General features: G+C 38.4%; 2 protein-coding genes across 2 annotated transcripts; one reads left to right on the forward strand and one right to left on the reverse strand.

Moving 5' to 3' along the window:
- Positions 1 to 920: 920 nt before the first annotated feature.
- Positions 921 to 6,802, forward strand: LOC107817173 (condensin-2 complex subunit H2-like). Its single transcript, XM_016642979.2, has 11 exons — positions 921 to 1,344; positions 1,485 to 1,584; positions 2,746 to 2,840; positions 2,930 to 3,069; positions 3,142 to 3,604; positions 3,690 to 3,862; positions 3,941 to 4,114; positions 4,217 to 4,306; positions 5,804 to 5,905; positions 5,982 to 6,140; positions 6,286 to 6,802. Exons 1-11 carry the CDS (start codon positions 1,167 to 1,169, stop codon positions 6,637 to 6,639), a joined length of 2,028 nt encoding a protein of 675 aa, XP_016498465.1. The 5' UTR covers positions 921 to 1,166; the 3' UTR covers positions 6,640 to 6,802.
- Positions 6,803 to 11,605: 4,803 nt separating this feature from the next.
- Positions 11,606 to 13,095, reverse strand: LOC107817253 (RING-H2 finger protein ATL2). Its single transcript, XM_016643081.2, has one exon. It carries the CDS (start codon positions 13,078 to 13,080, stop codon positions 11,977 to 11,979), a length of 1,104 nt encoding a protein of 367 aa, XP_016498567.2. The 5' UTR covers positions 13,081 to 13,095; the 3' UTR covers positions 11,606 to 11,976.
- Between the last annotated feature and the right edge of the window lie 12,393 nt (positions 13,096 to 25,488).

Raw genomic sequence — 25,488 nt, forward strand, 5'->3', positions numbered from 1 at the left:
AACAAAATATATAAATGTGCTCAAAATATTTCTTTAGTCCTAGTAAGATACAACTATATAAAGTATTTTTCAAGAAAATAATACAAAATATGAGATATGTCATGTCATTATCCTAAAATATTCAACAATAAAGACAATAAAATTATGTAATATAAATATTGCTAATTAAAAAGCCATAATAAAAATAAACATAATCTAAAAGTGCTAAATCATACTAAAATAAGTAGACTAATAAGGGAGTATTAATTACATGACTAAACGCTAAAGAAAAAATAAAAATATGTTATATATTTTTATCTAAATTATTGCAAAACAAAAAATAGATATTCAATACATTCCCGTTCGTAGTATTGAATTGAATGTTTTTTGTTAGTATTAGTATTGATTTGATTTTGGTTTGGGCTTTTGTTAGCACTATTTAATTTGGGAACTAATGTTTATGGCTATAAAACTTAGTAAATTAAATAAGAACATTCAAAAGTTCTAAGTCCAACCTTGAAATAGTACCTCAAAAGATAAAATTATGAAATATTTTAAGAAATATTTATAAATTACATCACAATAAGTATATTTATATATTAAATATATCTAAATTTTTTATATATGTAATGTCGGGCTGGTTTAGTTTCGGTTTGACTTTCTTTAGTTAAAACCAAACCAAACCAATTATGATCGGATTTTTTTTCCAATACCAAACCAAATCAAACCAAACCATAGTCGGATTTTTTTCTCGATTTTGACTCGGATTATCGGGTTGGTGCGATTTGTCGGTTTTCATGGTACACCCTTACTGGTATCATTTCTACATATAACCCAAACTATTTGGGCTTTAGTGAACTGGAGTAAACGAAAATGGACTTTAGTAGGCCCATGGCCCATTTTGGTTAAACTCCATATTCACATCTTGGAGCGGGAAAAAATAAACCCAAAAAATTTGAACCTCCTCTTCTCTTACTCTCACTCACACTGAACTCTCAATTTCCGGTGGCTCTCCGGCGATTCCTCTATTACTCTCTTTCAAAAGCTTCAATTTGGTCACCGTAATTGCTAGATCTGAATTCACCTCCTTGTTGAAAATAGGTTATTCTTTTTTTGCATTTGGGTGCTCCAAATATAAGAATTTAGGGTTTCCTAATGAATCTTTTTGCTGTTGGATTTCTCATAAGATGAGAAAAGAGCAAGAAGAACCGAGCAGCAGCGGGTTTCATAATTTACAGCCACATCGAGACCTCGAATCGAATTGGGGGGTTGACGTGGCCAAAAATTTAGAAGACTATTTGCTTAAAATCTGTTCTGGTGAAATTGCTGATGATGCTCATTGCCTTTCTGTCAATTTTGCTGAAGGTTGGTACTTTTTATTTTCAGCGTAATAATATTTCCTATTTCATGTGGTTCCTAAATATGTAATTTTTATTTCAAGAAAATGAAGAAATTTGCAATGTTGTAGTATTAATGTTTCTGTTTTAATTGTTTGGGACGCGTAGCTGCATTGCTTCTTCAGGGATCAGTTCAGGTTTACAGCAGGAAGGTTGAATACCTATATTCATTGGTATTACATGCCTTGGAGTTCATTACACAGAAAAGGTTCTCTCTTTCTTTTGATTATTTTAAGTAAAACTGGTTTTTTTTGTTGGGTGGTAAACAGTTTTAAAATTTAATTCCGTGGCTCTTTTTGTCTTCCTTTACCATGTAAAAGATCAGTCGCGCACTGCATTTTTTTATATGGGGTTAGTTAGCTCTGCTTGAGCTTCATTATGGGATTAGCTGCTGTGACTGTTAGGTCCTTCAACAGTTAGTAACACATTAGGAGTGTTATGATAGCTGTTAAACAATCTGATCATGAACTTGAATTTATTGAAACTACTACTAGAGCTTCCTTGAATTTCATAGTATTCATGAGTAGAACCTTTTCCTACACTGGTTAGTTGAATTTAAGTTCCAACCCGTAGATAATCAATTGGGAGAGTTGTATTGATATGATCGGTGGTCAGTGGTCACAATGAGATGTGCACATTACAGCATCTTGATGACATTCCTCATACTTTTGGTCTGAAATTTAGGTTGTTTCTCTAGGTTATTGATGTTTACCTATATTTTAATTGTGGGTATGTCCACTGAGGAATTAAGAAACAAGTTATATTGAAGTCTTACACGAAAACTTGTGCGAGGCGATCTGAACTAACTGGAGTTAGGAGGAGCAATGGTGTTTCAGAGACAAGTGTCAAGTGTTATGGCACTTTATAAGTGTCTCTCTCGAAAAAGTAAGAATTGAAGCTCTTGCAAGATCTGATTACAGCAAATGCTTTTCACAAGGATACCATTCTCATTACTCTTCCATCCCCATCTATGTATCATCTTTTTCCTTTTTGAGACATCTGAAAAGGATTGTCAGGGTTTTACTAATAATTGTTTCTACACAAGTTTCACAAATTTTAAGAATTCAATTACTCCAAGTTAAACTTTGATGTTATTAGATACCACTGCCACCTATATGATACATAACCAAAATTAATATTTTACACTACATGCCAAACACAGTTGTGCCATATAAAAATGTGACGAAGGTATTAATTTGGTTCCAATCTTGAGGGCAGGCTGCTGGAAAATAATTCATCTAACTGGTTGTTGATACATTATGTATTTAACTGCGAAGAAAAAAGGATTGCAGTACAGCTCATAATACTTATCCAGTGCTTATATACTAAAAACTGAAAACCAGTAATGTCATATTGTCCATAAAATCAGCGAGCAGGACCACCCAGAAAGTGCATCATCACAGGCAGAGGAAAATGCTAATGATGAAGAGAATGATCCATTCTGGGTCTCAGAAGAAATCCCTGGTAGTTCTTTATTTCTCTGCTGTTTGGTTGAATAACTACAATTCAAAATCACCATCTTCACCATCATCTTTATAAATTTTGTTTCGCAGTGGAAGCAAAGAACATGCTCGATAGTGCCCATAGGGATTCTTCACTGACCCAGTTAGTGAAAGCCCCTGCAAATCTGGTTGTCCGTGAAGGTGATTGTCTGGACTCTACTGGAGATTCAGGAGAACTAGAGTCTTACTTGGTATGGTACTGTTTCTGTCTGCAGTATAAGTAAAGTTGCTGTTATATTAAGTAGTTATATTATTACTTGCAGCTAGCCACTTGTGATCTTTACCAAGATTTTATTCTGTTGGACTCCTGTGATGCTGTAGCAGTAGATTTTTTGAACAACGATGATATTGCGGGGAAGGGGCTAAACAATAGCTGCAGGGGTGGCTCTGTAGGTTCCAAACATCGAAAGAGCTTTCTCTCTCCCACTAGAGTTACTGAGGGCACCGCCAACAAGTTTTCAGCTCAAAAGAGCCACGATGCTAATTTTTGTATGTCACCAAGGGTTGAGCCTGAGTTTGGTCCTGCAAGTTATAATGGTGATCGTGACATGCCTGATAATTACGAAAATGGTAATTGTGATATGCCTGATAATTACGAGGATGGACATGGAGGTGACGATGGATACCCAGAACCTAGAGGTTCAGATAACTCTGACGATGAAGACTCATGGAAACCCTTGAATCCCCATGAACCTGGCAATTTGAAAGTAAAACCTTACAGAAAAGGTTGCAAAGCTTCCTTTCCTATTATGTGCTTCTCTTTAACTGTTAATTTTGTGATCTAATATATAGATTTCATGCATTCAAGCAGTTAATTTTAATAAAAGGCAGGGTGTGGATTCCAGAAAACGTGCATCTTTGGCTACAGAGTTTACACTTGCAAGATTACATGGTACCATCAGTTCAGATCTAAATGATATATGGGAGAAAAATTATTGTGCCATGAAAAAGCAGGGAGACTCACAATCTCCTCCTTATGAGAAGGTTTTGTTTATTGATCTTGTATTTGTGTGTAATATTGCATGTCCAAATTGTTTCATTGTATTGAGTTTCTTTTTGCAGCTGCGAGAATCACTTATTAGGGGGGTGAACGAAGATTATGATGACCTGTTTAGTTCTAAGGAAAACAATGAAGAAAATGAATATGATAGTGGAGATCATGATTTTGGGCAACCTGATTATGACGTACCAGAATTGGCAGATGCGAATGAGGATGTAACTCAACACGGTGAAAAGGTTTGGTAAACTACATAGGCTGTTTTACAATTTTATAAATGTGTATTCAAGCTGGCTCAATCTGGCATGGACAAGTTATGCTCATATATTCTCATTCTGCAGCAAAAAGATTATGGTTCACCCTTTGACAGTGGTGCTCATGAATATCCCGATGCTCATGCAAACCTTGAAGATCTTTGTCGCTCCCACTTAGTAAGAATAAAAATGCTAATTTTTTAAAAATTTGTGATGCAGAAAATAATGTTGTTAAATTTATTTTTTTACGTTATTTTGCTTCCTTGTAACCCCCCCCCCCCCCCCCAAACTGCAACTCGGCGCACTGCGTCACTTTAGGTCCAAGCATCTATGGGGTTTTCATCCTTATAAACTTACACTATCTTTTCAATCCAAAATGGGACAAGATGGCGATTCACTAACATGGCGTCTAAACGTCTTATCATGGTGTTGTTAAAGGCATTGTTTAATCCTTGAATCCAGCATTGTAACTGGGGTGCTTCGTCTCGCTTATGTGGTACTTTAATGCAACTATGCTAGCACCAAAGACATTAAGCCGTCTGCCTTTGTCCAAGAACTTCATCTTGAGAAGGGTACCACTAGACAAGGAAATATAGCTGGCAAAGCATATGTTAATTGTTAAAAGAAATCTTATGGATGAACAAGTTAGTTATGAAGATCATGAAATTAGACCTTTAATATAAGAAAGGTGGTTACTCACTCTGTCCCAATTTATGTGGCATCATTTGACCGGGCACGGAAACTAAGAAATAAAGAAATAAAGAAAGACTGGAAATTTGTGGTCCAAACCAAGTTTTAGGCATTTGTGTGGCTATAAATCATCTCAATTCACGGTCAAAAGGGAATTCTAAATTCAAATTATTTCTAAATATAGAAAGTCGATATCCTTTTTGGGACAGATTAAAAAGGAAAGTGTGCCACATAAATTGGGACAAAAGGAGTACTAAACATGCATCTAAATAAGAAACTTTAAGGGGTTTTGAATTTGATTTGTATGGTTTTTAGTTTGCATAATTCACTTAATGGCAAGTTCTTTCAATTCATTGTCCATATAATTGCGTTTGCATTTTACATCTTGTTTTCCTGTATTACATATATATATTTGCTTCGTCTGATTTATCTGTTGTGATGGTATTTGATTCGAAACAGAAATTTATAAAGGAAAGCTCATAAGTTAAAAATATAACAAACCAAAAATATCTCTAGTGGTTTTCAACATGTCATGTCACCCCATTAGAGATTTGTTTTTGGGAAATAAAAGAAACCATTAGAGCATTTCATTAAGGGCAAATGCAAAGGTTAAAGAGCTCTCAAATATTGAAACGTGTCTAGTTTTAGAACATACTAAAGATGAAGTATCAATGGAGGCATATGTTTTGTGTTTGCTCGTTCTTTAGGAAAGCATGCGCTCTAAATTCACACTTAAAGTTCTATAAACTAACAATGAAGTATCAATGGAGGGAGTATCTTTTTCGTTTGCTCCTTTATTACTAAAATATTTGCTCTGAAATTGCACTTAAATTTCCTTTAGGCCTTGACACATTTTCGTGCTTTTCTCCTTTGACCACAATGGCTTATTAGTTTCCCAAAAATTCATAAAAATGTTATTTGCTACTTATTTGGATCTTTTTTTGGTCTTGACTGATCATCTTTGTAACCTAATGTTTTGTCTAGGATGCTCTTCTAGATAACCTTGCTGAAACTGAAAAGCAGAGTGAACTGGCTGCTCGAGTTTCAACATGGAGCAGGAGAATTGAGCAGAACTTGGAGGAACAAGTATGTAGTCCAACAGTACCCATTCTTATGTTCTCTGTTGAGTTAAGGCTCTTAATGCTCCAGTGTTTGCATACAGGACTCACATCCACCCTTTGATATTGCTGAATATGGGGCTCGGGTTTTGCGCAAGTTATCGCTGGAAGGGAATAGTACAAACTCAATGTCCTTTTCTGATGTTGTCATGGGCCAAAAGAAGCATGAGGTTGCTCGAACATTTTCTGCACTTCTGCAATTGGTATAATCCCTTGTCGAGGAATTACAACTTTGAGTCAGCTTTAGCTTAAAATAGATAGAAGAACATAAAGTTCTCTTTTTCGCCAGTGGCTTCTATGGGCAGTATTATCCTTTTATGTTCTTGTTTATTGAATAAAATCTTGCAGGTAAATAATGGTGATGTTGATTTGGAAAAGGGTAGAACAAATGAGTTCACTTGTTACACAGCTGTGAATCCCTTCTATGTTCGACTCCTTAGGCGTGATAATAGGGCGAAGATGCAGCTTCAGTCTCCGAAAGAGAGAGCAAACTCTTCCATTTCCAATCGGAACATTAGAAAGCGAAAGAACAAAGGTAAAGAAAACCAAGCACCCTTTGGCTCATCGCCTTCAGCACCCAATTCATCTTGCAGATTTGCACTGAAGTTTGGAAAGGTTAGCGGAACTAGGTGCACGCCTGAGAGCAAAAAAAGAAGGAAGTCCAGAATAGTGGAACCAGTTGAATTGCATACTGCATTGTGATGTATATCCTCTACTGTCATGTATGCCAATCTTCTCTCTCTCACAAGATGTACTTGTAATGATAAATGATAACCAATTTTTTCCCCAGAAAACTAATAACCAATTGGCTGCTGAAATTTTGTACTATTTCTTCTTAACTTAATTAGGCTCAGTGTTGTGCTTAGCAAGGACGACTGTAACCGTTTTTTAGGTGTTGCAGAGCTAACTTTAAGTTGATCATTTCCATGGAGAAACGAGTGTAATATGTCAAGAGTTTCCAGTTATGTACCTAGTGTGTGTATGTAGGCTAAATAGATTAAACCAACAAACGAATGGTAACCATTGTTTCTACAGAAGCTCAAGTTTAACTTTCTCAAGACTTACGTTCCAGAAATGGTTACAATTGTTGCAATGGTAACCATTGTTTTTTTTCCCCGTCTGGGATATGTGAACTACAGCTGATACAATGAGTGAGAGAGAGTGTGTGTGTGTATCTGTGTGTGTGATCCAGGTGGTTTATTCAGCCAACGAAGAGTCACTCTTATACTAGTGTCACAGTATTTATGTTTTCTTGATCTTGACATGGATGTATTGAGTACTATTTATTTCCTCCGTGCAAGTTGAACATCTACCTTTCTGTTTGAGTCGTCTCAAAATCATGTTCACTTCAAGAAAATGTTGAAGCCACCTCTGACATTATCAATACAATTGTCTGTCCCTGCCCGTCGGGTATTGTTAGCACCTCCGCCGTTCTTGTAACCGTCACCTGTAATCCGTGCAGGTGTGTCTGCAACTCTTGAGTGACTAATCCTTTTTAATATTTTCTTTCCACTTCCTTTACAAGCGTCAAAATTTACTTGCTATTCACATTTTTCAACTTGATCGAGCTATTAAAAGAAAGAATGTAAGCGTGAAATGTCAAAAAAATTCATTTAACTAATTAAGTTTTTTAAGTAATATTAACATTTCAGAACTATGGAAATGTCAAAACTACTCTTTCTATCTCAAAGGAATGACAGGGTTTTGAGTAGAAGGGTGGAAGTATTTAACTCGAAAAATAACATTGTATAGCCGAGGTAAAAAATAATAGTCGAAAATATATATAAAATTTGTATATTTTTTGTATATATACATTCTGTATGTTATATACAAAAATTATACAAGTTTTATACACTTTTCGGCTACCAAATGTAAATGGTTTTTGGCGCGGCTAAAAGTGATAATACCCTATTTAATTTGTGTGAACTTGGACATCTTTACTAGTATATTTTATAGCTTAAGTAGAAGAAAATATTAAAATACATATTCAAAAGATGGTTTGTAATTTGACAGATTGAATTACAAAAATTCTGAGCATTATATAGTAGGGAAAACATTTTGGAATTAATAGTGTCAATATTATGGAGTATCTTGTATTAGAAAAACTAGCATATAAATTGAAACAAATGAAATATTATGTTTCAATTTATAAGCCGCGATTTTCTACAATCAAGAAAGAATTAAAAAAATCTTCAAATGATAAAATATTTGGCTCACCAAATTATAATGGGCAAAATATCTTAAACCACCCCTAAACTTGGCTCAGATTATTAGTATCCTCCCCGAACTATGTATGGTCTTAATTACCCCCCTCAACTTGGCCTTTTGAGAGCCATTACCCCCTAGACGCTGATGTGGCAAAAAGTGTGGGTGCACTCGCCTGCCACATGGATTTTTTTGTATATGTGACATTTTTTTGAAAATATTTGTTTTCCTTTTTAAGAATATTACTTTTTAGATAATTTTTTTCGAATACAATTTATAATAAAATTTGGATAGAACTACATTATTTAGGTTAAATATTTTTATTTGGCCAAAAATAATAAAGTTTTAGTTAATCTTTTTTTGAATTTGACCTGAAAATAAAGATTTATACAATTGAAATAAATAGTCAAGGCATCTAAAAAGTTAAAAAAAATACATAGTTTGAAATTTATTATTTTGGCTATAATTTTTTATATAGCTCTAAATTATGGTGCTATAATTTTTTATTTTTTTTATAGATTTTACCTGAAAAAGTAAAACTACAAAATTGAAATAAATAGCCATTGCATTTAAAGAAGAAATAAAAAGAGTGTACAATTGCAAGAAATAAAACGAATCATTTTCATTATACTGCAATTTCAAACTATGTATTTTTTGTAACTTTTTAGATGACTTGACTATTTATTTCAATTGTATAAATCTTTATTTTCAGGTCAAATTCAAAAAACGATTAACTAAAACTTTATTATTTTTGGCCAAATAAAAATATTTAGCCTAAATAATGTAGTTCTATCCAAATTTTATTATAAATTGTATTCGGAAAAAATTATCTAAAAAGGTAATATTCTTAAAAAGGTAAAAATATATTTTATTTTTCAAAAAAATGCCAGATATACAGAAAAATCTACGTGGCAGGTGAGTGCACCCACACTTTTTACCACATCAGCGTCTTGGAGGTAATGACTCTCAAAAGGTCAAGTTGATGGGGGTAATTAAAACCGAGCATAGATTGGGGAGGATACTAATTATCTGAGCCAAGTTTAGGGGTGATTTAAGGTATTTTGCCAATTATAATGTTATTTGAACTAATAGTCCGTTTGGCCAAGCTGCAAAAATCAGCTTATTTTGAAAAGTGTTTTTTTTTTCAAAAGTGTTTTTCTCAAAAGTATTTTTGGTGAGAAGTAGTTTGTGTTTGGCTAATTAGTTTGAAAATCACTTCTGAGCAGCGATTAGTGTTTGGCCAATCTTTTTTCTAAGTGTATTTTTCTCAAAAGTGCTTTTGGAGAGAAACTACTTTTTTCTGCTTCTTGTTAAAAGCACTTTTTAAGTTTGGCCAAACATCTCAATTTTTGGCCAAAAATACTTTTGGCAAAAAAAAAAACACTTTTGACCAAAAAGAAGCTTGGCCGCTAAGACTGGTAAAATTTCGAACTTAAACAAATAAAAGTTAATTAATCTTGAATCCACGGCGTGTGTATATTTGAATGCATTTAGCGTGGGTGTATTAAGTGTGAATTCATTAATAAATTCTACAACCCAATAATGGTGGAGTGGTTGGTGTCACGTTAGTAACGTGAGCAACATGTCGCGATATTCAAACGCAACTGTTAGATGTATAATAATTGACTTCCACATTTCTGATTGGTTCCTTGCTTTGACTATTCAGATTTTAGCAGCTATACTTTCTGAACATATCATCTTCTTGGATCGTGTTTACTAAATAAATCGCAAAATTACTTCTAATATTTTGAGTAAAAAGAAATATCAATAATTTTCTTTTGTAAGTGAGGCCCAAAAGATGAAATTAATCACGTATACTGGTTATGCTTCAGTACAATTAATGTAACTTTTAAAATATGTAAAATCACTTGTGGCTGTAGTCGGATATATAGTATATATTAGTTCTAAGTCTTGAGTTTCAAGTTACTGATTCAAGTTGCCTTTAGAGGATGTTGCCTATCAATAAGCCGGCTTATATAGAGGCGCACTTAGAATATTGGGAGTTGAACACATTCGTTTTCTGGCTTGTAAAAATTTGTAAACACGTCAGGTTTCTTCCACATGCATACGAAAAAAAAGTCGGCCATATTCGCTAATCAACTCAGCTTTACGCTCCCCCACTATATAGGTGCAGACTCTTGGCACAATATTATTTGCCTAACAGCTGCCAAAAGCGAAAGCTTCACTGTTAACGTGCTTATTGTCTTCTTTCTAATCCTAAAATGGGGGAAAGTAAGAGAGACTCCTCGAGTGGTTTGAAGATTTAACTTTTGAATCCATATTTAAAAAAAAAAAAACTTTAAAATCCATTTAGTTTAAACTCAGAATATACCGCTGCTTATACTAAAAAAAAACAACGTAAAAGCTCCTAGAAAATAAAATATTGATAAAAGAAATAGAACATTCTTATTTGGTGCCCCAATGGTTAGGGGTGTGCATTCGATTTATCGATTCGATTTTGACCCTTATTGATAATTACTTATCGATTATCGATTTGTACATATGCTTATCGTTATCGTTTCAATAAGGTTTCGATTTTTTCGATTTCGATTTATCGATTTTTGGGGCTTATCGATTTGGTTATCGATTACACCAATAAGAAAATTTGCAGGATTCCATGGAAAGTATATCGCTATAAACATGCCTAATTAATATGGACAAAAAGAAGTTAAAATAAGACGAACACCATTTATAACATAAAAATTGTGTCAACAAGCATATGAAACGAAACTAAAGTAAGGGATCAAATGTATGCCACCAACACTCCAACAGTATATAAAAAAAAATACATCATCACAACTAATTGTATTTTCCATTAATTTGAAATTCATTCCTTTGAGCTTTAAATATGATCATTCCTTAAACGTGGTAGATGAAATAATAGGGTTAGAGACTTAGGGTAAAGGAAAGGAGATTATAGAATAAGAGTTACTTTTTTTTTTAAGTATATTTAACCGAAGAGGACAAAATCAAAATCGAAATCGATAAATTTCGAAATCGAAATCGAAAAATCGATAAAATGATATCGATAAACCAACAGAAGGTATAACACGTTAATGCTTATCCCCCATATTAATGTCAGAAAGCTTAGCTAAAACAAATCAAAATGTATCTTAAATTAGATAATAGAAGATTTAAAGCAGGAAATATTGACGAGTAGAGAAATAATCAAAAGAAATCGACGAGTACTTAGCTAGTTAGTCTAAAATTTTAGTCCAAATGGAGTAAGTATTTCGCAACACATTAAATTAATAAAATCCAGTTTAAAGTGAAGCAAGTAATTTGCAATATAGTATACTAGTGAACTTTAATTGACACATAGTTTCTTTTTTAAAATCTTTTTCTCATAGTTAACTAATGTGTATTCTTATCTCAGTTTATTTTTTAATCATAATAAGTTTATATATATAATTTGATAGATAAACCGAACATCAATAGATATTTTCACCTTGAACAACTCCAATGAAGAAGGTAATTTGGAATGTAGCATAAAGTTTCAAATACTTTAGATAAGGAAAAAAAAAAATGAATTCAACGAATTTAGCAATAAACACATTTGTCATTTGACTCTTGCACGTCATACTTTACAAGTCGCGCATCTGTAACCCTACACATATATACAAGTCAAATAATTCCCCAATTTCAAGGCCCAAGTCCGCTATGACTGCGTAAAATAGGGAATCCCTCCATTTTAGCACATGCCACGTCGACATCAGGTGCCACGTGTAATAGGACATTCATTTGAGTTTTCTGACAGTCCGTCATTCTTGTCTTCCTGTCTTTTTTCTCTGCCACGCCATCAGCGTGACATTTTTTAAATTCCTCAATTATCACCTACCTAGGTGTCTGTGCCCGAGGCTGCAACTGAGTTCCACCGCTTTCTAAATCCAACTCAGCGGCGCAACTCGTTCCGGCCCGAGGTGAATGGCTAGCTCCGGTGGGCGTTTTCCTGTTCATACTTAGTATTCTTTTCAAAGATAATAATCGAGCCGCCGGTGACCTCGATTGACTCGCCGGTGAACTCAGTCTGAGTCCCATTTCCAGCTCGTCTTCTAACTCGTTCCTTGGTACCTCAATTCTCACTCCCGTAAGATCCAATCCTTTTCTCCGACCACCTAACGACGTCGTATTAACACTACTATTCTCTCCCTCCTGGTGCTGACACGTGTTGCAGAAACCGGAACTCGAACCCGGTTCAGCTGCTTCATTCAGCGTTACTGCTGCCTCAGCCCGGTTCTCACCCGGTTCGGTTACCGGTTCCACCGGAGACCGACAAAGAGGGCAAGTAGAATGAGAATGAAACCACATATCAATACACTCCAAATGAAAAGAGTGATTACACTTAGGCAAAACACGGCCATTTTCATTCTCCTCGAATTCCGATAAACAAACGGCACATTCCAGCGGTTCAGGGTGAGTCTTCGATGAATAAACAAAAGCCGGTAGCGAGTTAAGAACCGACGGTTCTAAACCCTGGTTCGCATCAGATAAACCAGAAGTAGGATTATCAACGTAGAACACTATATGGGTACGGCGATGGTGGATCCTACGGCGGCGGAGGATTTCACGGCGGCGCTGACGGAGAAGGTACCAACGAGCATAAAGATGAAGACCCACCATAAAAACAACAACGGCGAATAATATAACAATAGCGCTTAGCATTATCTTCCCGCTTAATGCATAGCCTTTGGATGATGAATTAATTAACGGATCGTGAAGCATACTTGGGCTATCGTTATCCATTATAGAAATTAAAATGTAGAAAAAGATAGCACACAGAAAAATAGGTGATGTGAATATGTATATATAAAGAGGAAGAAGGAACAAGGAAAGTTCTTGTTGGTTTCGGTGGAAAAGGAAGAGTTTAGGTAAGGTGGTTTTAGTAGTGAGAGTTGCAGAATAATGTGATATTGGAAATCTATAACTATAAGACGCCATTGTTGACGCGGGATTGCCTAAATGACTGAAATGCCCTTAGATCTTCCCGCGTGAACACAGTGGAATGTTTGTTAATTAGAAGTGAAATGAAATGGAAAAGGTTTGTTAGGTTCGTTGAATTATGAAAGTAGTTAAGTTTGCTGTTTAAAGTTGCTTTAGTGATCCGGTTACTTAATTCCATTAATGTATTTTCATTTATGACAAAGACATAACTACTCTCTCCGATTTACAATTATTTTCGTTCTATACTATTCTATCGTCGTTGGGATAAAACACGAGAAATGAATCTGATATGGTTTGAATATGTGAAGAGAGGAGGAGCACAAATTCCCCAGTAAGAGTGCGGAGGTTTGCAGTTATAGGTCTAAAGAGAGGTAGAGGTAGTCAAGGAAGAACTTAGGTGAGCAGATTAGACAAAACACGACACATCACCAAAAAATACCTTGGAGCTCGACGATTAGGATAGAAGGTTAGTAGATAATCGATTGATATCTCGCTTTTCTATGGAAAAATATAGTTCTAGGTTAGAGTATCTTATCTGCTCCATCTTCTATTTTTTTTTTGCTCCATCTTCTATTTATCAGTATTATTATTAGTATTCTAGCATTATATCTTATTCGTCAATTTATTACTACTGTTGTTTAATTTCTTTTACTTTAATTTGGATCTCTGTACTGTTTTTGTTGGCAATACTTTTCTTTTTTTTTTCCCTTCATTATTTGCATCACAACTTTTATATTCTTGTATTTTTAAAGTATGTTTAGAAAATTCTTTTTTTGAGCCAATGATTTATTGAAAATAATTTTTTTGCGTCACACAAAGTAGAGGTAAGGTCAACGTATATCCTGCCCTTCCCAAATTCCCCACATGAAATCACATTAGGTATGCTATTGTTGTTGATTCTATATTATTTCGTTTTTTAGAAGTTTTATACAACTTATAAAAAGCAATATTTACTGCAGCTATAATTATCAAAATTTTGGCTTTTAATATTATTTTTCTTCAGCATTTTTTAATGAGTGAATACCATAGTAAGTGATCCGTAATAGCATTGTTTATCTCGAAAATACGAGTAACAATTAAACTTGTTTATGATTTTAAAGATATGCGATTTAATTCAATATTAGTTAATAACCAAGAAAACAAACGTATAAATTAAAGACGTAAGCTAAATCAAACCAACGCTTAAGCCAATCTTGACCTCGAGCTGTGATGGCCTCGAGGTAGGTCCTCAAGAACAGTAAAGTAAAGACAGTAAAGTTAAGAGCCAATTCTGATGAGTAATAAACAAGAAAGCAAGAGAGTATATTCGTTTGCCAATGACTGATGATCGTTACAAATGATTGGGGTCCCCTTTATATAGTAGGGAAACCCTAAATAAGGTACATTTCTATTTACAGTAAGGAATCTTATTGGGACAGCTGTCTAACTACCTGGTACGGATTCGTACTAACTCGTACAAATCTATTCTGAAATTTACGCCATGATCTTGGGGATGTGGCGGGAATCTTGCTCTTTCTGTTACAAACCCATAACGACATCATCTCGGGATTGGTCATACTAGGCTTCGGTGCTCATCGCGTACTTCGATCTTCGAGCCTTATATTCTGCCTTCGAGCTCGAGCTCGATCTATATTGAACTTGTTCTCGATGCGACCCCTCGAGCCTACAAAATCGGGGACATACGATTTTGACCGAATACAGATAGTCCCCGCGTTTCTTAGAATAAAATGACAAGAAACGACTTGAGTCTCGATTTTACGGAGTCCTTGGTGGTGACATCATTCCCGTGACGTAGGCGCTCGAAATGACCGGAACGTCCCGTCAGTTCACTTCCCCAAAACATTAAATGCTTCTCCAGTGGTGGTCGACCACTAGCGCTGTTAAACTGTCGCTGCTTTCCTATAAATACAAGGTTTAATTTCGGAAAAACTTTACTTCGATCCTCTAACCTTCTCCAAACTTCTTACATATCTCCCTATCTTCATTTTTTTTCTCTCATCACCTGTTACTCCCGTTTAGTGTCAGAAATTACCAAACTCCGCCTATCTCTACCTCTTTTAACTTGAATCAATGGCAAAAACTTCAAAGACAGTTCCTCAAAAGGAGAAAGCTTCTTCCTCCTCTTCCCGGCCGACCAAACTTATGGTGCTGACCCTTCATGAGATTATTCTCGGCCCCTATGTTATAAAGAAAGACTTGAATATTGAAAATCTCCCCGCAATCCCTGGCTGATACGAGCATGTATCCCGATATATTAGTTCGATAACGAAGAAGCATCTCAAGGCCGTGAAGAAAGACTGTGGCTGGGGGGACGAGGTTGTGGTACAGATCCCCGACCCCGAGGAGAGCATTACCACTAATGTGGAGGGGTTCCTAAGTGTTAACACTTACCCCTTTACATTGGTCCCCTTAATCCAGTCGTGATCGACTTCTGCAAAAGATATCAAGTCACCCTCGTCCAGATCCACCCCTTCTTCTGGCGCATAGTGATTATGCTTCGCTACTTCTCTAGCAAGGCCGAAGGACTATAGTTCACCCTCAATCACCTCATCCGACTGTATTGGCCTCAACTTTACATAGGGTTCATCAAGCTCCAACGTCGATCGAGAAAAGCCTTCTTTGCTAGCAATGAAGAGGATAAGGACCGAGGATGGATGAGCCGGTTTGTTTGAGTGAGGACCTCGGACGTCATCCCTGAGGGAAAAATGGCGTTCCTAGAGAAATGGAACCCCAATCGTAAGTGAAGTCCTTTCCCCAATATCTTCTTATATTCTGTTTTTGCATTTCGTAATGCCTTTACCTTTTTTGCAGTTGTTGTTTGGATTCCCCATGCGATCCTCGACCTCGAAGACTGGGTCCGTAAATTAGCTGCGGCCTCCTCGTATGACAAGCACAAATGGCATGACTTGTCGAGGGGCATATGGGAGGCCAAGCACCACGGTTAGTTCTTCTCCCAGGTCTTTGATGCTTTCCCTTTTATTGGAGATGTTATCTCACTTATGCCTATGTTTAATTTATGAAGGAATTAGAGATATCTCCGAAATGAGGCCAGCCCCGTCCGGGGAAGAGACCGAGTCCCCGGTTCCAAAATTGGGGAAAGATAACAAGAGGAAAAGGGCTTCGAAACCTGATGACCCTCAAGATAAGAGAGACCCTGCTCGAAGGCAGAGAAGGAAACTTATTCAAGTGGACATGGACTCAATCCACCAACTGAATGACGGAGAAGAGGACAAGGGCGAAGAGTCGGCGCTGGTGACCCGAGCCAGAAAGCCAGTTGAAGTCGTCATGCCTTCCAAATCGGAGACCCTGTCTCATTGTGAGGAGGCTCCGAAGAAAAGCATAGGCAAAGACCCCGAATCACCTGAGTTCGAGATCGTTCCCCTGCCTCCAACAAGCACACCGAAGGGGAGAAGTACCGAGATACCTAGATTTAAACATAGTGCCCTGAGCGATATACTCAGGGCCTTGACAATAGGTCATTATCCTCCTCTACCAACTTATTCTGAGGAGGCAATAAGGGAAGCTCAAGATCTGCAAATGCCTGACCCGAGTCGAGTTCCCGGTGAAGAGGATCCTTTCAAGGATTACTTTACTAGGGTCGATGAGGCTGCCGACCTCAACGATGCATCTATCCTCTTCGAAAAGGCTCACCATTTTTTTTCTCGGGTAAGGATTTTCTCTTATTGTTGCAATTCTTTCTTTTTCTTTTACACTAACTGATATCTCTTTTTCTGTGTAGGCCATTACCAGGTTTAAGGCCGAGCTCAAGAAGTCCTCGGATAAAGGGAAGGCCCTGAGGCTCCTTTGCAGCCAAAAGGAGGAGGAGCTCAAGGACCTCCGGGCAGACTTGGCCAAAGCTCGTCAAAATGAGGTCGGGTTAGACAAGCAAGTAACCATCATTTTGCAAGGATATGGTCTACTTGACCTGACTGTGGAGGCTAACACTTTAGTGTCTCAGTTGCAACAAAAATTGGATATGATCGGACAAATTCAAGGGGAGGTCGATCAAGTTAAGGCCGACTACAACTAATGGAAGGAAAATATGGATCGGCTTAGTGCTGAGAAAGAGGCTGCTCTAGCCAATCTGGCCTCGGATGAGACCCAGCTCTAGGGAGTAAAAGTGAAAAATCTGGCCCAGGCCAAGAAGATCGATGAGCTCGAGGCCAAACTTGCTGCAATTGGGGCTGAGGTTGCTGAAACGAGGTTCGAGATCGAGAAGGTGAAGGCCACGACTGATAAAACTGTTGCTGTGTACCTAAAGGATGCCGATGCTGCCCAAATGGAACTAAGGGAAGCCTCCAACAAGGAGAAACGGATCAGTGATTTGGCCAAGTGCCAATCCCGGAGGGAGACCCTCGAAGAGATCCATGCTCGAGGTTTCGACCTTACCGAGGAGATAGCCCAAGCAAAACCACTCGAAGCTGACGCCAAGTTCCTCGTCTCCTCCTTCTCCTCCGATGATGATGCCGAAGGCAGCCAAAGTGGGTTCAATAATGAAGCTGGGCCCGAAGAGGAAGCTGCTCCCGAGGGAGAGACCAGCCCAGGGTATAAATATGATTTACCTTTCTTCTTGTATTGTTGTTCTTTGTAAGACCTTTCATCGGTCCATTGTATATATCTTTTTCCAAATATATAAAAGAAGAATTTCGTTGAATGTTTTCTCAATGTTTCCTGCCTTGTAAAATTCTTACAATGACTTTATCCTTCTTAACTGTGTGTTTGAGATTTTATCTCAGATGTTTTCTTTGAAATTGCCATGGCCAAGTTAGAATAAGTTTGAACTTTTAGGCATACAACTTTACGGGCTCGTGCTGGATAATGGTGAGTCCCCGAGCCATGATCAAGCCATTATTTGTTTAGGCTCGGGATAATCGAACCATTGGGTTCGAATTGAGTGAGAGCGAAGTCTCGAACCCTATTTGTATCGACCTTTAGGCTTACTAAATCGGCCTCTAGGCTCTTTTATATTGGCCCTTTAGGTTCTTTTAGGTCGGCCCTAAGGCTCTTTAAGTTGGGCCAATTCGGCCTCTAAAACGGCTATAATGTTTCCCTCTTTTCGACTCAAAGACTTAGTGAAATTGCTTTATGCCTTGGCATGTGTTTTTTGTACTCGTTGGTTTTTTTGAGGGTTCAATCGATCAGAACCCAATTTTTTCTTAACACTTTTGTGTTAAGATAATTTAATACCTCTTGAGGCTTTTTCGAAGGCTGATATTATCGAAGCCTATAAATTATTCAAGGGCTGATTTTATCGAAATCCTTTTTTATTTGCTTTGCCGAGGGTAGCCTTATTTAACCGATTTTTCAAAGTATTTGAAGGCCTTTAACTTATGGCGGAATTCGGAAGTCTTCGAGCCACATTATTTTGGTCGTAGCCTTTTTATATGACCATAGTCTTTAATATGGCCGTAGCCTTCGGGTGCGTCTCTTAGACTTGTTTCCCGATAACCTTTCGAACTTGTCCGAAAGGTTAGTCCCCGAGTATGATGGCCTTGGCCTTTGTGTCGAGGGATGCCTCTTTGAGGTCTTATAAATTCGAGTTTAGATATTTGAATGTGTTGACTGTCGATAACAAAACCCGAGTATTTGAGGTGCAACGTTTTGGCCCTTGAGCCATTTCTCACAGGATCACAAATATGGAGTTCGTATAGTAGCAAATTTCTTTGAGACACAAAATGTTTTGATATAGAAAGAATGCTTCTTTGAATAAATGATACATGCATACATGTTTTGCCATTGGGGCTCGACTATTCTATATGGACACAGTTCATCTGACCGTTTGGACTATTATAAAGTTTTCCTACCTCTGCCTTCTTTGGCATGAAGTATTTTCCTTGAAAATATAACCACCAAGGGTGATGCCCCCAGTATTCGAGGTTGATTGAAAAGAAGCCTTGAATACCATTGAATTTTTCTTAGGTAGAACCTAGTTGTTGCCTCATTAAAAATCTCGCCGGAAAAACCCATTTGGGATAAAACCATACTAGTGAAAAAGAGTGCAACACGTGCTTTAAAACCTAAGGTCTTCGTGTAGAAAAAGTTCCCTTGACGTCTTCGATCGCACACCTGCAATGAGTTAGTTTTATATACAAATGAAAAAAAGAGAAGGTCATACCTTAGCAGTAATATCGTTTGAGTAGTGATGCATTCCAATTGTTCGGCAATTGTTCGCCTTCCATCGTGCCAAGTTTGTAAGATCCTTTACCGATAACTCCAATGACTCGATACGGTCCTTTCCAATTCGGGGTTAGTTTTCCTTAATTCAGGTCTCGAGTATTGAGGGTGACTTTCTGTAGAACTAAGTCCCCGATTCCGAAGTGTCGAAGGTTGGTCCTTCTGTTATAATATCTCTCGATTCTTTGTTTTTGCGCAGCCATCCAAACAAGTGTAGCTTCTCGTTTTTCATCTTATAGCTCAAGGTTAGTATTCATAGCCTCATGATTTGATTCCTCTAATGCATGTCGAAATCTAGCGCTGGGTTCCACGACTAGAATCAAAGCCTCAGAGCCATATACTAAAGAGAACGGGGTTGCCCAAGTGCTGGACTTCGATGTCGTTCGATATGCCCAAAGAACCTCAAATAGAATTTCTCTCCATTTTCCGTTTGCGTCGTTCAACCTTTTCTTTAAGTTTTGAATGATAGTTTTGTTTGTTGATTTGACCTGTCCGTTCTCGCTCAGGTGATACGGTGTCGATAAGATCCTCTTTATTTTGTGTGCTTTGAGGAACTCCATTACCTTGTTGCCAACGAATTTCTTCCCATTGTCGCATACAATTTCCGCAGGTATCCCGAATCGACACACGATATGGTACCAGATGAAGTCAATAACTTCTTTTTCTCTGACCTTCTCGAAGGCCTGTGCTTCCACTCATTTGAAAAATTAGTCAGTCATAAACAAATTGAATTTAGCTTTACCTGGGGCCGTTGGTAGAGGGCCGACGATGTCCATTCCCCATTTTATGAAAGGCTATGGGGACAAGACTGAGTGAAGTTGCTCTCCGGGCTGATGAATCATCGGTGCAAACCTTTGACATTTATCAGACTTTTTAAAAAACTCCTTAGTGTCTTTTTCCATGCTATCCCAGTAATACCCTGCTCTAATAATTTTGCGAGTCAAGGACTCGGCGCCAGAGTGGTTCCCACAAGTGCCTTTGCGGATTTCTCGTAGAACATAATCGGTGTCCCCTGGCCCTAAACATAATGCCAGTGGTCCATCGAACGTCCTCCGGTACAAAGTTCCATCTTCATCCAATGTGAACCTAACAGCCTTGGTTCGTAGAGCCCTTGACTCTTTATGATCCGATGTGAGCTTTCCATTTTTCAAATATTCGATATACTTATTCCTCCAATCCCAAGTCAAACTTGTAGAATTCATCTCGGCATGACCCTCTTCGACCACACACCTCGATAATTGGACGACAGTCCCCGGGATAATATCATCTTCTTCAACCGATGACCCCAAGTTGGCAAGTGCATCAACTTCACTGTTTTTTTCTCGAGGCACATGATCTAGAGTCCACTCCTTGAAGTGGTGCAAGGTTACCTATAGCTTATTCAAATATCTTTGCATCCTATCCTCTCGAACTTTGAAGTTTTTATTTACTTGGTTTACCACCAACAGAGAATCGCACTTGGCTTCAATGACTTCTTCCCCCAAGCTTTTAGCTAGCTTGAGACCTACAATCATGGCCTCATACTCGACCTCATTATTAGTCAACCTAGAAGTTTTAATAGATTGTCTTACAGTGTTACCTGTAGGTGGCTTCAAAATGATGCCAAGCCCGGACCCTTTCACATTCGAAGCACCGTCCGTGAAGAGAGTCCACCCCCCGATAATGTACTCGCTTTTAGTAGAAGTTCTTTTTCCAATTTGGGTACGAGGGTCGGTGTAAACTTGGCCACAAAGTCAGCTAGGATTTGAGACTTGATGGCCATCTGGGGTTGATATTTGATATATTGTACCCACTAAGTTCGACTACCTATTTGGCCAATCGACCTGATAACTCGGGCTTATGCATCACATTTTGGAGGGAATAAGTGGTTAACACACATATTGGGTGACACTGGAAATACGGCTTTAGCTTTCTAGATGCGCTTATTAATGCAAGTGCTAATTTTTCTAAGTATGGGTATCTCGTTTCAGCATTTACATAATAGACAGGGAACTGCATACCTTGCTCTTCTCGAACTAGAACCCCACTTACCGCTATCTCGGACACTGCCAAATATAGGTAAAGCTTTTCATTTATCTTCGGAGTGTGAAGTAGAGTGGGATCAATAAGTATTGTTTCAATTCCTCCAACGCTTGCTGGCATTCCGGGGTCCACGCGAAATCTTTTTTCTTTTTGAGTAAGGAAAAGAACCTGTGGCTTCGATATGATGACCTCGAAATGAATCGGTCCAAGGCTGCTATCCGTCCTATTAACCTTTTTACCGCTTTCACACTATCTACAATGGTTATATCTTCGATGGCCTTGATCTTATCGGGATTGATCTCGATTTCCCGATTTGATACCATAAAGCTGAGGAACTTGCCCGAACTGACCCCGAAGGCACATTTTTCTGGGCTAAGCTTAATGTTGTACTTCCTCAAGATTTTGAATGTTTCCTGCCAATGAGTTAAATGGTCCTCTGCGCGTAGGGACTTAACCAACATATCGTCAATGTAAACTTCCATTGATTTACCTATCTGTTCCTCGAACAGTTTGTTAACTAGGCTTTGGTATGTAGCTCCATCATTTTTAGCCCGAAGGGCATTACATTGTAATAGTATGTTCCAAACCTAGTGATAAACGAGGTCTTCTCCTGGTCCTCCGGGTTCATCTGAATTTGATTGTACCCAGAGTAGGCGTCGAGAAAGGTAAGGATCCCGTGGCCGGCCGTGGCATCAATCATGCGATTGATGTTAGGCAGTGGAAAAGAGTCTTTAGGGCATGGCTTGTTTAAATCCTTATAATCTACGCACATTCTAAGTTTGTTCCCTTTTTAGGGACTACAACTACGTTGGCTAACCATTCGGGGTATTTTACCTCCCGAATAGACCCTATTTTAAGAAGTTTAGTTACCTCATCCTTTATGAATGCATGCTTCACCTCGGACTGGGCCTCTTTTTTTGCTTTACTGGTTTGAATCTGGGGTCGAGGCTTAGCCGATTTGTTGTTATTTCAGTGGGATCCCTATCATGTCTAAATGGGACCAAGCAAAACAATCCAAGTTATCGATAAAGAAATTGAATGAGTTTTTTCTTGAGTTCGAGAGTTAACCCCGTTCCCAGGTATACCTTTCTCTCGGGCATATACTCGATCAGTATGACCTGTTCCAGCTCTTCGACTGTTGATTTGGTTGCATCTGACTCTTCGAGAACAACGAAAGTTCGAGGAGTAAGGAAGTCCTCTTCTTCTTCTTCGATTACCTATTTCTCCGATTCGGTCGAGGCTGGGGACGGTAATTGCTATTTGGCCGTTTGCTTATCTTTTGTGCTCGATTTTCCCGAGGTTGAAGGCATTGGTATCGGTGTCACCTCATCGACTGCAAATATTTCCTTTGCAGCGTGTTGTTCCCCGTAAACTGTTTTCACACCATCCACTGTTAGGAATTTCATCATCTGATGAAGGGTTGAATGTATTGCCCTTATGTTGTGGATCCACGACCTTCTAAGTAGTGCATTATATCTTATGTCGCCTTCAATGACATGGAATTTGTATCTTGGATGGTTCTGGCCACGTTCACTGGTAGAATTATTTCCCCCTTCGTTGTTTCACTCGCCATGTTGAAGCCATTTAGGACTCAAGATGTAGGTAAAATTTGGTCCTGTAGGCCGAGCTGCTGTATGACCCTCGATCTAATTATGTTTGCTGAGCTACCTAGATCTACTAGAACACATTTAACTTGAATTTTATTTTGACAAAATAGAAATTACCATGGCGTCATTGTGCGGCTGAGATATGCCTTTCGCTTCCTCGTCATTGAACGATAGGATGCCCTCGGGCACATAACTCCGAGTCCATTTTTCTCTGGACATCGACACCTTAGTGCATTTGAATATAGGCCCTTGTGGAACATCGACACCGCCAACGATCGTATGAATTACATGTTGCGGTTCTTCCTGCTCATTTTTTCTGTATGCATCTCTTTCCCTGAAGTGGTTCTTAGCTCGATCACTGAGAAACTCTCGAAGATGATCCTCGTTGAACAATCGAGCAACCTCCTCCCTCAACTAGCTGCAGTCTTCGGTCCTATGGCCATGTGTGCCATGATATTTACACATCAAGTTTGGATTTCTTTGAGAAGGATCGGTTTGTATACACATGGGCCACCTGGTGTCTTTGATCCTTCAATAGCCGATACGATCCCCGATGCATCAACACTGAAATTATACTCCGACAACTGAGGTGCTTCTACGAGGTCGGTATGTTTATCAAAATCATTCTTACTCATAAGTCCCCGATAATTCTGTCCTCGATCATTTCTTCGATCATTTCGAGGGGGATTGCGCCCCGAACTGTTGTTCCTCCGATCTACGACATATGGTTGATACCGTTCCTTATTCGATCTCGGTTCCCTATCTGTATCCCTCGAGGTCTTAACTGCCAATCTATTTGGATGAATTGAGCCCGAGGGGGCTCCCAGCTGGTCATCCTCGACCCTGATCTTCGACTAATAACGATTATGTACATCTGCCCAAATCACAACTGGATACTCGATGAGATTTTGCTTCAACTGTTGTGACATGAACGAACTCCGCTTGTTCAACCCCTGTATAAAAGCTTGCATGGACCAATCAGCCGAGACCGGTGGTAATTCCATTCGCTCCATTTGAAATCGGGATACGAACTCCCTTAGCATCTCATCATTCCTCTGTCTTATCTTAAAAATGTCCGATTTCCTTGTCACAACCTTTATAACCCTGACGTGTGCTTTCATGAAGGCGTCTGCTAACATAGCAAACGAATCGATAGAATTCAGTGGCAAGTTATGATACCAAATCATTGCTCCCTTTGACCAAGTTTCCCCAATTGTTTTCAACAAAACAGACTCGATCTCATCATCATTTAAGTCATTTCCTTTAATCCCACAAGTGTACGAGGTAACGTGTTCATTAGGATTGCTCGTCCCGTTGTATTTAGGTATATCAGGCATGCGGAGGATTCGGGGACGCACTCTGAGGAGACGGCTTCTGTACGAACTTTTTGCATCCAAACCTTTTAAGACCGGGGGTGCCCCTGGTATTTGAACAACATGGGGAATTATACGTCTCCACTTTTGTGTCATTATCCTCAATCTTTTTCTCCCCTGACTCGATTCTTTTGGTGAGCTCCTCGAGCATCCTCATAATCGTGGGATCAGTCCTCGAGCCATTACCGTTTGATATTTCTAGCACTGGCTCAGTACGGCGAGTGATTTCTGGTTCGACCACACTTGGAGTTTTATGCTAACTTTGAAGCTGAGCGATAGCAATTTGTTGAGCTTGTAGCATCTCGAATATTACTTGGAGGTTAAATCCCCGATATCCTATACCTGTGTTCCTTGGCCACCAGATCGGACTTCCCTGCATATACTTCCTCTGGGGTCTGCGCCTAAATCCGCATTCAAAGTAATGTGTGAACTAACATCGACTGGTTCCACATTTGATTCACCAGGGTTAATCGGTGTTACACCGGCTCCCAGAGCAACTACGTTGTTGTTTTTCCCATGAAATCCAAGACCGTCATCGCCGTGTACGGGTGAGTTTTGTGAGTTTGACATGTTTTAACCTGAGAACAAAAATTCTTGACAAGAACAAGTGTAAAAATAACGTGTGTTATCAGAATCAGTACTGAAATAACTGTTATTATCTTTAGCCCCACGGTGGGCGCCAAACTGTTTACCTCGAAAATACGAGTAACAATTAAACTTGTTTATGGTATTAAAGATATGTGATTTAATTCAATACTAATTAATAACCAAGAAAAAACGTATAAATTAAAGAAGTAAGCTAAATCAAACCAACGCTTAAGCCAATCTTGATCTCGAGCTGTGATGGCCTCAAGGTAGGTCCTCATGAACAGTAAAGTAAAGACAATAAAGTTAAGAGGCAATTTTGATGAGTAATGAACAAGAAAGTAAGAGAGTATATTCTTTTGCCAATGATTGAGGTCCCCTTTATATAGTAGGGGAACCCTAAATAAGGTACATTTCTATTTACAATAAGGAATCTTATTGGGACAACTGTCTAACCGCCTAGTATGGATTCGTACTTACTCGCACAAATCTATTCTGGAATTTACGCCATGATCTTGGGGATGTGGCAGGAATCTTGCTTTTTCTGTTACAAACCCATAACGGTATAATCTCGAGGTTGGTCATACCTGGCTTCGGTACTCATCACGTACTTCAATCTTCGAGCCTTATATTCTGCCTTCGAG

The sequence above is a fragment of the Nicotiana tabacum genome, chromosome 7, assembly GCF_000715075.1.
Source record: "Nicotiana tabacum cultivar K326 chromosome 7, ASM71507v2, whole genome shotgun sequence".
Classification (NCBI taxonomy): Eukaryota; Viridiplantae; Streptophyta; class Magnoliopsida; order Solanales; family Solanaceae; genus Nicotiana; species Nicotiana tabacum.

Excerpts from the sequence above, each read along its gene's own strand:
- LOC107817173 (XM_016642979.2), top strand. The coding sequence starts at position 1,167 with ATGAGAAAAGAGCAAGAAGAACCGAGCAGCAGCGGGTTTCATAATTTA. Across the intron at positions 1,585-2,745 it reads GAGTTCATTACACAGAAAAG|CGAGCAGGACCACCCAGAAA; the intron begins GTTCTCTCTTTC and ends CCATAAAATCAG. Across the intron at positions 4,307-5,803 it reads ATCTTTGTCGCTCCCACTTA|GATGCTCTTCTAGATAACCT; the intron begins GTAAGAATAAAA and ends TGTTTTGTCTAG.
- LOC107817253 (XM_016643081.2), bottom strand. The coding sequence starts at position 13,080 with ATGGCGTCTTATAGTTATAGATTTCCAATATCACATTATTCTGCAACT.